The sequence below is a fragment of the Cygnus atratus genome, chromosome 3 (genome assembly GCF_013377495.2).
Source record: "Cygnus atratus isolate AKBS03 ecotype Queensland, Australia chromosome 3, CAtr_DNAZoo_HiC_assembly, whole genome shotgun sequence".
NCBI classification, from domain to species: Eukaryota; Metazoa; Chordata; class Aves; order Anseriformes; family Anatidae; genus Cygnus; species Cygnus atratus.
In genome coordinates, this window is record NC_066364.1 from 78,852,962 (window position 1) to 78,866,949 (window position 13,988).

The 13,988-nt window shown below is 38.5% G+C and overlaps 1 protein-coding gene across 1 annotated transcript in view; it reads right to left on the reverse strand.

The window, feature by feature from the left end:
• The window catches only part of PCNX2 (pecanex 2), a 156,209-nt gene that overhangs the window by 11,253 nt on the left and 130,968 nt on the right, over positions 1–13,988 (reverse strand). Inside the window, exons 26-28 of the mRNA XM_035560483.1 lie at positions 13,408–13,661; positions 9,175–9,408; positions 6,876–6,979 (exon numbers count right to left, since the gene is read on the reverse strand). Coding sequence (XP_035416376.1) covers positions 6,876–6,979; positions 9,175–9,408; positions 13,408–13,661 — 592 coding nt within the window. The remainder of the gene's footprint in view (positions 1–6,875; positions 6,980–9,174; positions 9,409–13,407; positions 13,662–13,988) is intronic.

Genomic DNA, 13,988 nt, shown 5'->3' on the forward strand with positions numbered 1-13,988 from the left:
GAAACCATCTTTGGCTCACCAAGCCAGACCCCGGTCGGCTGCCCAGCACAGGGAGAACCAGGACATGGACCTGGGACTGCACTGCATGCATTCTTGAGGTTAGTATAAAGCAAAGGCTGCATGTTTCTACTGAAAACCCATTCCTTTGGGTCAGTGTTTTCCCTTTTGCTTGCACTGCAAGCATCTGGCCATGACAGGAGTGTGGCACCTGAAACAGAAGTCCTAAGGATGGGAGGATCACGTGGGTGCATCAGGGTGCTGCATCGCCGCAGTGCCAGCTGCTCGGCAATGCCTAATCAGGCAGCAGAAGCTGCCCCCTCATTTGAAAATGTATTTATCACTGTTAGCAGTTCTGCTCACAAGGTAAAAATAATTAACAGCTGTAAAATATACATTTAGCAAATCTGAGACTTCTGCCATGAAACTCAAAACCAGGCAAACATTAAACCAGACGTACTGAAAAGAATCCCGAGTTTCACAAGCTGTTCAGCAAACCAGATGAGAGTATGAATTAAACCTTAGGCATTTCATACCGAAACAATGAGCCTTAAAGCAACCATGGCTGGGTTTCTTTCTTCATATATGCAACTAGATGTAACCAGTTCTGCCTGACCTTGGAGGACGGTTTGCCGGGATCTGAGATTGAAGCGAGATGTTAAAGGGACAAAATGGAGCAGCTGTTAGAAGATGGTTGCACAAGGGCTTTGTGAAGAGAACCAGTTAGCCTGCAGCTCCAGCCTGCACCATGAATTGTGAGCTCTGCACAACTACACAGCAGCCACTTAGGTAATGTTTATAGGAGGACCGCAGACCTAACACTGTTCTGAAGAACTGATCTTGAAATTGAGGAAAACAGAACCATCTGTTAAAAAGCAGGCATCTCTTACAAACCCGCAGGACATGGTTTCATCTACCTGCCAAGATTTTACTCACTCTTACAACAGTTGATTTTTTAGATCGTAAAGGCTCTGAGGAGAAAAAGCATTAAGATGTTAGAGTTTTTCATTACCATCCACACTTTCTCCAGAGAATGCATAATCTTTCTACTTAATTGAGCTTTCTTAATTATTTTGGAAAAGAAAAAAATATTTTACATTTTTTTCTCTTCAGAGAGAGGGAAAAGAGAGCTTGGCCTACCTTCAAGCTCAAACATTCTAATTTTGCCCATGGTGGGTGGCATGTTTTAGAAATTAAAACAGAAGGATATATACCGTTGTTACTGTTTTTCTCTGCAAAAGCACCATGTAATACAAATCAACTGATCAGTGGGACTGAGGCCACTCAGTAAGGCAGGGCTTCTCTCACTGCTGGGAACAGTAGGAGCACAGGGAAGCTCTTGTGAATTCCTACCTCATTTGCATTTATTAGTACTAAGTTGCATATTAAAACATGCCTAGGTTTAAGAGGCAGGCACATACGCTCAGAGCTTCAAAACATTCAAGCACGGGTTTCAATGGGAGTTGTTACATGTCTTCAAAGAATGAATCCCTGCTGACCCTCGATCAATCATCTCTGGAGTACGGAAAATGATAATATACCCAAACCCTACTGAATAGCTAGGAAAGCCCTAGAATAAACCAGATAGAAAAAAAAATGGTGGGTGCAGCCCATGCACCCACAAATCACCTCCCTGAAGCAGATGAGAAATCAGGAGGTGTCCTTCCAGTCGCCCACCCAGCAGACAGCATGCAGCATATGTGAATGAATCCCTGCCTGGAAAAAAACACTTCTGTACCTAAATACATTTTCCAGGATGAAACTGAAAAAAACGACCCCAAAATGTGCACCTACTAATGGCTCAGCGGTATAGTTTTTCCCCAAGTAACACTGCCTGCATTTGCTATGAAAAGTTGGCCGGGATGAAGGAAGGAGCAAGCAGGAAAGAGAACTGTTTTTTACATCATTAGAGGCTTTCAGACCAAATATGAACGCCCGAGTAGACCAAGAGTTTGCATTCACATCAAAGTGCCTTATAGGCATCAGCACATGCTAAACAGGCTGCTGTGAACAGCAACATCTGCTGAAAGCAAGGCCACGACTAGGACAGCTATGCAAACTGCAGCTGAGCATCAGCAGAGGGAGCGGACAGAAGCACGTACAGCTCCCACTGTGCTTAGTTTGGGAAGACTTATCCATTTCCCATCCCTCTGCATAATAAGTTCTCTAACCAGCATTTTTAAGAACAAATGTGACTGTTACAAGGAGCAAAGCGGTGGCGGGAGGCTGAGAGACAATTATTTTATGTATTGTATTTCCCACCAGAGAGGTTTGGAAGACGTTGCTGTGTTCACAAAACCATTCAATTTTCTTATTCCTCTGCCACTTGTAATGAGGCTTTCGGACAAGGCTTTCCTACCTATAATGTGACACTAACTCAAGCCTATAACACACAGCCCTTAATCCACATAAAATACAGCTGTTGTTATTCCTCTCATTGTTATGCTCTCTCCTGAAGACACTAATGAGATTACGAGGAAGCTATGAGCCAACAGCTTTGATCTCTGCCCTGACTCTAGGTTGTTGCTACTTTCTTGGCCCCATTTGAACATACCTCAATTAGTCATCTGCTGCAGTTGCAGGCTCATTCCAAGTATTTTAAAAACTAGTTAAGGTAAATTCAGATGCCAAAGAAACTATGTTAATCAGGAAAACACACAACTGCTATTTCTGGCAACACTTCTAACTCTCTGAGCTAAGACCTGAAAACTTGCTATCACAATGGCAAGCTGTTTCTAAAAATGCAGGTGTGGGGGATGCTGTGGCTCTCAGACGTGCAGCAAGGAGGGGATGAAACAACACCACAAGGACCAGGGGAGGGCAACAAAGCCAAAGCAAATGCTCCCCCCTTCTTCACTCCTTACATTGCTCCATCAACTGGAATGAAAAGCATTTAATACAAGCCCCCAAACAGTACAAATGGATGATGGCTCATGAGCTGGTGAATGTGTCTTTGTGTATTTTGTACCTCAAACCCAATCCTCTGTCTACAGTTTATAGACCTCTCCCAATGTTAATTGTAGATTTATTTCAGCAATAAAGACACGTGCATGCCTGTGAGCCAGTAATCACCTGTACATCTCAGCTTACCTCAAAGAAATATCTTCACTGGCAGCCCCTTTAAATGTGATATTTTAGATGTTTGTGGTTGTGAGCTAAGAGTCAAACTTTTCTCCCCTGCTCCTGTTCTGCTCAGCTCTGGCACACACAAAGCTGCACTGCCTGCTCCAGCTCCCGCTGGAAGTATCTGATGAGAGATACTTTATTAAGAGAATTTCCTTTTTTTCCAAATTTGAAACATACACTGAACATTTATTTATTAGTAGGTCTAGAGGCTGAATAACGTTATTAAGTATTTTTTCCATAGATGCACACTGAAACATATCACTCACATTTGAATAAATGAATGGTAATGTCATGTCATTCTTCAAATTGCATTTTGTGCAGGATGTCTCCTAATAACAGTTTAAAAGAGCATGTGATTTGCATAGCAATGTTCTGCCTTCCTAATGAATGCATTTATAGTATAATCTAGTGTTAATGTTGGGTTTCTACTGACATTTCCATGAACAGGTACACTGAATAATTATTTACATACATTATATAAGAGCATTTAAAACCTTGGTTTACACAGTGACATTTACTGATTAATAGATTACACAAAATCATGTGTAAATGAGTGCAAATTGATAGTTTACATACACAATGTAAACTTGAATCTCAATTCTGTAGCGCACAGCTCAATGTAGCACGTTACCTTTGCATTCCTATTTTTGTGAGGCAGTTGGATGACTGTCACTCCTCAAGACACATTAAGGGCTAGACTTTGTCCACACAAAGTTTCCTCCTTCCTGCACAGTCACCCCAGAGAACAAAACATGGGCACCAGAGCACAGATTCTTGGACGGTTTGCTCACATTGAACATATCTGAAATTCTTCACAGAAATAAGCATGTGGGGAAGAAAATTACAACACCTATCTGCCCACTACATCTCAAACCCATCAAGAAATCTCTAGCAACACCATAGACCAGGTGCTTCACAGCCAGAATTAATAGAAGATCCAAGATGAAGTTCAAGGTCATTTCTAAGTGCCAGCCAGATTAACCTAAATAATCATGATACCTTTTAAAGGAAAAGGAGTAAAAAAAAAAAAAAAATCACCTAAGAAATGATTCCTCCAACTTCTGATGCTCCACAGTACTTGTCTCCCATCTGACTTGAATATAGACCTGCAGCAAGCTGAGAGTTGCAGCCAAGGACCAGCAATAACGCTCTAAATTACCCTCTGCAAGAGCTGAGTCTCTGCATCAAATACAGAGCGAGAGGAGGGAGACCTGCCATCACTGCCAGAAGTTAATCTTTGGAAACATTTTCTGGCCTTATGGGTGTTGCATGCGTTGGACAAAGTCTCCTTCTCCTTGGCATGCCATGTACAACTATCAGAGTCTTGCTATTTACTGCTTCTTTGTGTTTAAATAAGCTGTGATGATCTCTGTGAAGCAATAAAGACAGTAAGTATGGTAAGAACTGCTCTTCGTCCTGTACTCAGCTGAATTTGGGGGATTTTTGTTTAAAAAGTCTTGATGTCTGAGGGTAAAGTACCCACCTTTCTCACTAGGCAATAATTTCTACTGAAGTATTCTTGTCAATTAAAAAAAATAAATATATAAATTATTTAAGACAAAAATAAACAACATTCATCAAGCTCAAGTCATGTTTTGTAGCCATAGCAATTTATAACTTGAATTGTGCTACTCAGATTCCTATTTTTTTTCCAGATCTTTCTGACAGATGAAAGATACTGAAGATACCTTACCCAGGTGGGTAAGTGACACAGTTTTCACAGTGAAACTTCTCTAGGAGAAACTTTTGTGAAGAAATGCTGAAAAAGATTCTGACAGAAGCTTCCATTTAATCCCTTTTATGACATAAAGTACATTTTAAAAATACAATGATTCAATACTGCCTTGGAGCACTTTCTTAATAGAAAGGAAAACCAGGACTTGATTAAAGATAAAGGATTATATATAATAGAATCGGAAAAACAGGGATGGAGCTGTGCAATGCATATGACTACCACAATTCTTTGCCTTCTACAGACCTATTATCTGCAAGAAAAGATGTTTTTAAATACTTGAGTGTCCACTTCCCAAAAGACAGAACCTGATTTGGTTCACTGGTTATGTTCCAGATTTTAAAATGACTTCAATATAGCTGACTTGTGCAATTCTTAAAATCTTTCCAGATAATTATCCTCAACATTCATACTTTTGAGGTCAAGCTTTGGAAAGTCTCTGATAATATTATCTCTTTGCCTTAGCTACTAACCAAGTAAGCCAATAAAAATAGGTGACATTGTTACTGTACCTGTACTAGTGCCAAACCATCATAATGAAGATTTTAAGATCCTGTGGAAAGTACATGCAATGTGTTGACAGTTTTAGGAAGCTTTTGTGATATTTTTAGAAGCATTTCTAGTATCACTGTGACATATCTATTGTGGGCCCAGATCAAAATCACTTTAATCTTTTCTGTAAAAAAATCATAAATGCTCATCAACTTTTCTATCACATCCTCATACTCAAAAATTTTGATCATCAAAAAATAGGGCAAATTTACTAAACATTGCACTAATCTGAATGTATAGAAATTAAGGGAAAATAAATTCAACCCAGAAACCCAGAACAAAACTAATAGAGAAAGGGAATATGCAAAAACAAACAAACAAACAAACAAAAAAAAAAAACAGAAAAGAGGTGACAAAAGCCGCTTGAGAAAGCAGAAAGGAGCAGCACACTAAGAAATAAGCCATGTGGGCCAGGAACATTTTGCATGACTGACTGAACAAAGATGTGAAAATAGACATTACAGAACATCTCAAAGGATAACAAAGCTAGAGCAAATGTTTAAAGGTCTGGTTTATAACATAAAGTGCATTCAAATTTACCCATGCTGCCTTTGTTTACTTGTTAATAAGACAAATTGTCCCTAAGGATTTGTTGATAGAAGGCTAGCTAGCTTTATTCACAATTTTGTGCCAATACAGCAAGGTCACTTAGAGACTCTGTATCTATTAAACTTTTCTATTGTTACTAAAGTCTTGTGAACACAGGGATTTCAAATGCACCTAATAAAAAACTAAAATTAGGTGGGAAGGTAGACTTTTTTTTTTAAAGATTATTAATAAAATGCCTTATCTATACAATCAATTACTCAGGCTGAACACCTAGAACAGCATAAAAGGTATGTTATAAAACCCAAACAAATTAGAACCTCCAGTGAAAATGGAAGAACCCCTAATAAAAATGTAAGAAGAATAGCATATATAGAAATAAACTTAACCAAGTAATAAAAGTAATAAGCTAGATTTTTTAGGAAGAAGTGTTCTGAACGACTGACTGACCGACTATGTTAGACCAAGCACAGATACAGCTGCAGTTTCAAGACATGCAGGGTTCTCTCTTGGTCACCAGAATGAAGTGGCACAATGACTATGAAAAATAGCCCTGAGGAATACAGTACACTTACATATTTGTTATTATTTAGCTAACTAGCTGTTAGATTACTTAGCAGTTTATTCCCCCTTTTGGAGGATGTCAGGGTTTCAGTAGCCAGGCCAGACTCAAGTGAACACAAGCAATAGCCATAGGTACACTATGCAAGATTCTGCTGTGCCATATGAAACAAAGACTATTGTTAGTTATTAAGCAAATTACTGAAGTAAAAGATGTCCAGGAATGGCAGAAATCTTTTTTTTTTCTTTATAGAGGAAATACTTCACCTTGATCTAAGGTTCTATTGAGATTCTACAGCAAGTGAAAAAACACAAACAGATCGTGACTTAATGATGAGGAGAAAGGATTCCCAAAACTTACCTGATGGCCATGTTGTGAGCTGCAGTTCCCAAAGCTCTTCGGCCCAGTATGCACAAGGCAAAGGAAAGCGTTACTAGTGGAGAATCCTCATCACTGTCCAAGTGCTACAAAGTTTTAAGAGTAGCATGTAATTCTAGACACAAATACGGTCTTGATAAGCATTTCAATACTATAAATGGTAACATTCATAAAATATGTCTGTAGATGGATCTGTACACAAAAACACTCATTGCAATTAAGCAGAACAAGAAGGAAGATCATCGCAATCAGAGGCTTTCTGCAAAATGCAGCTTATTTTGCCCGCTGACTAGAAACTGAACATTTCAATCTCAGGTAGCAAGATCAAAAGGGAGGGAGGAAATCTTTGCTGCTTTGTTGTTTTTGTTTATTTGTTTTGCTTTTATTTCTTCCAGACAGGGCTTTCTAAAACAGAGTGGACTGCTTATTGCTGAAAGACACTGCAACTGGAGGCAGCAAAACCCCTCTGCATGGGACAACAGGTGCACATGAGACCCCCAGACACACTTCAGAAGAACAATCTAGTTAGAAAACTGCTGGGGAAAACACTTCTGGTGAATACCAACATATATCGAAACTACATGCCATTGATGACACTGACCTCACATTTTAACAAGAAGTCAAAATGTTTCATTTACGTTTACTAGCTTAGGAGGGTTTTTTTGTTGTTGTTGTTGTTTTTAAACTGAGATTTTTGGAAAAAAACACAACACTTTGCTATGAAGCAGGAGGAAAAACTTAACCAAACTCCCATGAATTTGAACCTTTAGGAGAGTACACATTATTATTTTGGTCCATGCAACGAGTGATTTCTTTGACTCTAAAACTGAAGTCAGCTGTAACAGAGAATGTAGCTCCTTCTAAAGAGTATACTAATTTTCAGGGTGCACACTGAAGCTTTTTTAAATCTCATCACATAGTTGACCTTTACCTCTATACAGCTGATGAATTACGGAAAAAGAGGAAAAAGAAAAAGATGTAAAAAATATACATATGAATTGTTGTGCACACAGACATGCACTGGTGCAGGCATTTGTTTGCTCTTTTATCTCTAACTCACAAGATTTTCAAGTCTACTGGGCATGCCTAAATCTATCATTTTATTTGATAGGTACAGCCACACAATGAGTGAAGAAGTGTCATTTAGCAGAGACTTTCTCTGCACCTTGGGATTCTTTGTGTGTCCAAATTTGGGAGATGAGACCTGGAACTGAGCAAGGAAAGAGAGAAAACATTCCCAGCAGGAAGAGCTGGCAGCAAGGCTTAAAGGACAATTCAATGAAAACACCACCAAATGTACTGGCATGCAGAGGAACTCGTGGAACAGTATTCAGGTGCAGAGACATGAGAAGGAACTGAAGTGGAGAAGAAACATTAAGATTCACTGATGTTACTGTTTAGCTAAGGTCAGTGGTAGCACTTGGGATGTTCTATTAGTGATCCTGAATGAAAAATGCACAAATAACATCATATGGTGGCCAGGAAAGATATACTTCTCATTTTCTCCCCATTGTCAGCAATAATAAGAAAATTAAAACCGAGGAATATGCTTGTCTGCAACTGTATTCTCCCTCTGGGCTATTTTGAGTATTCCATGGAAATACAGTAGGGCATTTTTGCCAAATGACTGCTGACCATCAGTGATCCTAGTGGGTGAAAGCATGCGAATGTGTGGCAGCAAACCTGTCTCTGACCTTCTAGAGCCGCAAGGTCATTTCACACGTTTTTGTGGTGTAGTTCACCTCTGAATGTCGTGCTCTCAGGGGTGATCTATGCTAGCAGTTAGTTTGGTGTGCACTTCCCTACCACTTGAGGACTGTATCCAAGCACAGGCAAATGTTTGGAAAGGGCACACAAACGTGGACAAATGTTTGGCAAGTGTACCCAAACACCGGCAACACTGAAGGAACAAGAATGCTCTGATGATATTCCCTGAAGAGAGCCCGCTCCAGCACTTGTGAGCACTTGCTATAGGCACACTTTCTAGAGATGATAAACTTAACAGTGTTGGAGAGTGTGCACAGTAAGGAACGGGTTCTGTATTCAACAACTACAGCTTTGAAGCTTCTTGAGGCTCAGTTTTTTGTACAAGAGTAGTCTCTAATATGTGCTTTTTTCCATTCTACAAAACATAGATTTTCCTTTAAAAAGTTATATCTGATAGTTTAAATGAAATACATTTTCCTCTATTAATCCTGAGTAAGAAAAAGAGTAACCATGCATCATTTAACTCCTATCTCAGGAATTAAAACTACTACTGATGAAAAAAATGCGAGCTTACCTCCACCCTTTTCCTGGCACAGTACTGAATCCAGTCCAGATAAACACTGCAGAAACTAGCTCTTGTTATTCCTTGGAGACAGGGAACATAATCTTCATCTATGTTAATGTTAAACATTGCAAGGTCACGTTCAATATAATGCCACTTTGCATAAGGCTGCAGTATCTTTTGGATGGATTCATCCTTTATCCAGTCAAAAATTTTGGGAGAGCTTGTTGTAAAGTATATTATACTCTGTTGACAAAACGTGCAAACATTAGTTAGTCTATCTCTGATTAATGCAGAAATATTTTACACAGAGAGATTAAATCAAAGAAGACAATACTAGCTACCCATAACAGTACATATTCTTCCTATTTTTTACTGCTTGGCATCATTGCTTCACCAGACTGTTTAGTTAGATGGTAATACTTGATATTTAAATAGCAGACAACAGAAAAAGAAGTCATATCTTTAATACATTGCTGCCTTATAGGAAAATTAATACAAATCAATAGACTGCAATAAGAACACAGAACTCTTGCACTCAACTGTGTAAGTTTGTGAATACTGGTGGGGCTTGTAGAGCCTATCACCAAGAAAGTGATATTGATAAAAGTTTAGGCAAATTTTGAAAAACTCGCAGTAGATTCTCACATGGTCAGACAAGGTTTCTTTTTTCTGTGTGAGCGTCCTGTTATCTGGGGACAAAGCTTTCCTAATTCTTTAGAAAAACATTTCCACCACGATATACAAAGGTGAGATTCGACAGATGTGTATAATGTAACTCCAAAACCCCATTTTACTTCTTGTTTTCCCTCTTCATTTAGTAACATTGTTATTTTTGTTATTTGTCAATGTGGACAATAAATAAAAATGGAGAATTTATTATACATAATGTTAAGAAGCTGGTAGCTGATCTGACTGACTTTACTTTTAAAAACCACTGAACGAGGAAGAGCATTTAAGCAGGAGTTCTTTTACCAAATACACAAACAGAAAGCAGCAAGACTCTTATCTGTGCCTGAGTTTCTAAAGCTTAAGTTCTAACCAGTGGGTCTGGAACCATTAAAGTAATAATAAGAGAAACCTATCAGTACTAAGTTTAAAGACTACTTGCAAAAGAACATGGAACTTAAGGAGAAGTTCCAGTCTTGTAAAGGAAGGTGACAGCAGCAAGGAAGTCCCATTATAATGTTTTATGACTATAATGTTTTGGTTTAATAAAATATATTTAGAATTGAATTCCAAAGCAAACAAGAGGCAAGTGAAAATGGCTGAAGATGATGTAGTTCTACCTCATCCATGCAACAGAAATATTAATGAGCAATTAAATGTATAAAATGAAAATATGATGGATTAAAATGAAAAAGGACAAAAGCACTACCAGCCCTTTTAAAAATTCCAGGTGCCATCCACAATTTGTCTTTCAAACTGTACAAAACTACACAGGCAAGAGGAAAATTAAACTCCAGAGGAAAAATACAAGGCAGACCGATACAGACCGGGGACAGACCCTTAATTTTTTGGCATGTGGAGGACAATAAGCTCATTTAAAAAGATTCACGCAGAAACAATAGGAGCCGAAAACACAGGACTCAGCGAATGCAGATTTCTTAAACAGGAGAAGATGTTTAAATAAGACTATATTGTAAAGATGGAGGAGGCACAAGGGAAAAATATCACAGCGATTGGGCAGGAAATGATTTCAAAATATATGCAGGAGGACTACAGGAGCTGACCCACTTTATTTGTGGAGAATAAAAATCCTTTTACAAGAAGAAATAAGGGCTTTTCTAGGCTGTCAATGAAACTGCAAATGAAATAAATACATAAAGAATAAGAAGCTCAGTGCAACTCATTCTTTAAAAGACCAATATAATACTTATTCATGAAGCATACGATAACTGAAACAAAGCATACATTTTCTTTGCTGATCTTCAAAATACAGTTTGCTTTTCTTATTATTCTCACCTGTGTTTACAAAGAAACAGATTCAGCTGCGAAAATAATCAGACTGGTAATCAGACACAGAAACAGCAAAAACTTCTGGCACCTAATTAAGTTCTGCTCTTAGTAGCTCTTCATGGATATGTTTTGTGTGTGAGTACATTCCCAGCTATATGGCAATTCAGAAATGATATGGTAAATATTTACAATACTGTAAGCTACAAAGAATAAACTAGAAGCACTCCAAGCACTCAGTGTGATGGAAGTGCAGATGTTGCTAAAGCTCAAGTCTACGGCTTTTCTGAGTTTGTGATTTAACTGACTTGAACACTGCATTAACCAGAGTTCTTCATAAAATTATCTTCCTGCTCTGCTAAAAGGAAAGTGTCAGGGCTTTAAAATGTTCACAGCAAAATTGCCCAGGGTCTTCACAGCTCAGGATTCCTCGATAAGGGCAAGCTGGAGAAGGAGTGAATTCTCACTTCTGTTTCTGGTATCATTTATCCGAAGGTAAGTTCTAACAGCACTAAACAAGCAGGGTGATAGCTTATCTGATACATAACAATCTTCTCACCTTCCTAAGCTGTAACAAGGATTTTATCAAATCCTATCAAAGCTCCTGTTTATGGAAGAAACTACTAACATGAAGAACAGGAGGAAAAAAATCTCTTTACAGGTTTCTTCTGGGATGGTCATCCTGAGGAAGGGCTCACCTGAATTTGAGGGAGACCCAACACAGGTTAATAGCAAAGCTGCCAACTGGTCATTATGATCCTCTGTTCTCCTTTCTCTAAGAAGGGAAGTAGATTAAGGGACTGGCACCTTTCTAAGAATGAAGTTCCATAAAAGCAGTATAATGACATTGGCTCAAGGAAATCAAACCAAAATAGATTAGATTTCCACAACTCACAAGTCATAGATGGTGAACATTACAAAACCTGCATCCAGTGGGTGTGGAGCCACAGTATACCTCAGTAGCATGGAGATCATTTAACCCTCCTCCCTTTCACTCGAGGCAGGATCAATTAACCTCATCAGTATCACAGGGGACCAAAGTTTGTCAAAGCACCTTTATACGTCAGCAGCTTCTTGGATACTTCCAGACCCAAAACTCTAAACCACACTTTAAATTCAGGTTACCTTTTAAAGTAAGGTGAAGCAATTGTAGCAACATATTGATTTCAGTTTAAAGAAGTGGTGTTTTTTTTGTTGTTTAGATACATTCCTTAAAAATAATTGAATTAAATTCATAGCCACAAAAGATACTTCTAAATAATTTAAAAAAAAGCACGCTCACACACAGTTTTGTTTTTAATTAATTAAACAAAGTAGGTTGGTTACCAGGCCTTACGCCTTTGAAGTTATTTGAGAAACCCCAGTCTGTGTTTTACAAAGTAATCAACTGCATGACCAAAGCACCTTTGTGAGGCAATGATCTTGTTTTAACTGCATGGGTTCGCTTGCAAAAAAAAAAGGTGACTAGTTTATTTACAAGAGGTGTCTCTCTAAGGTTGACAGGATTTTTAAAATTGCAGAGACACAGGTAGGGAGGAGATGTCAGAAATGGTTGGGAGCTTTGGTAATTGGCTTAATGGAAGTACCAACAGCATAAACAGCAGCCTTTGGCTTTTGTTGCTTCAGCAGAAGACAGTAAAGCATAGCGAACTCTTCATTTGCTGGGTTAAAAGGGTTTGGCTTTTCTGACAAATAAATATCTGTGTGGTCATTGTGATCTTAATAACACTGCAAATATAGAAGTGGTGTAAATGAACTGATGTTTAATCAATGGAATTCACTAACTTCAAATGTGTTGTGATACTTACATAAAACAGCAGGTAAAAAAGGGGTTTATGCTGGTAACAAAGTACACTTGAGAAACAGCTCTTCAGAGAGCTCCAAAGATCTTTATGCTTGTTGATATTTTTTGCCAGAAAAAAAAACAAAAAACAAACAAAAAAACCACAGTATAAAGGCCAAATCAAGAAGAAATAAACTGTGAGAGATGTTTTGCTTTGTAAGAATGCTTCCTCTGCCTTTATCAGTAGATGTTAACACATTTTCTTGATTTCTGCTTTAGAGTGTCTATGATTTTCTGTACTACATGTAACTGGCCAGAATCATGTGCAGCAAAGAGAGATATGAGTTAATTATCCCTACCTAATATTGAGTCAGTCTGACTGCCAATGGTGGAAATGAATAAATACAAAGTCAGTTACTTCAAACTCTATTTCTAAAAGCTAGCCAGAAAGCTAGCCTTTAGACACACCTGCACAGGAATACAGTCCACTTTACCAAAGAGTTTACCTTTATATAGTATCTGATAAGTATTCTCCGCAGATCAAAAACTTGCAGCATTGTTGCAGCGTTGTTATCAATGATGCTATATCCTTCCAGGATGTACTGGGTTCGTGTTATTTCCCATGTCAGCCATCGGAGGTTAAAGGCTGCATTACATGATAACAAGTGAGGCAAGTGTCCGGGCTTACAACAGCAGCAGCCTTCATTGTCTTCATCTCCTTCTGTTATAGCCTCCACTTCTCTCTGCTGGCAATATGTCCCTTGGCAGTGAGAAAAAGAGAATATGCTGCCAGTTATTGGGGGGGGAGGAAACAAAGGACTTCCTCCAAGCAGAGAAAGTATGATTTAAGGCTCTACATGCTTAGCAAAAATCTAATAGAAAGAGCTATGGCAACAAATTAGATGTGCCAATTGATCCATGTGCAGTAGCAAATAAAGCGCTATACATCATTTATTTACTACTATTTACTACCACCTATAAAAGCCAAAAGGGCCCAATCTAATGTTCTAGGCATTTGGTTCTGAGCTGAGCCAAACTACAGACCACAGCTTCTGCCTTAATAAAAACTCACCAGGAAGCAACACTA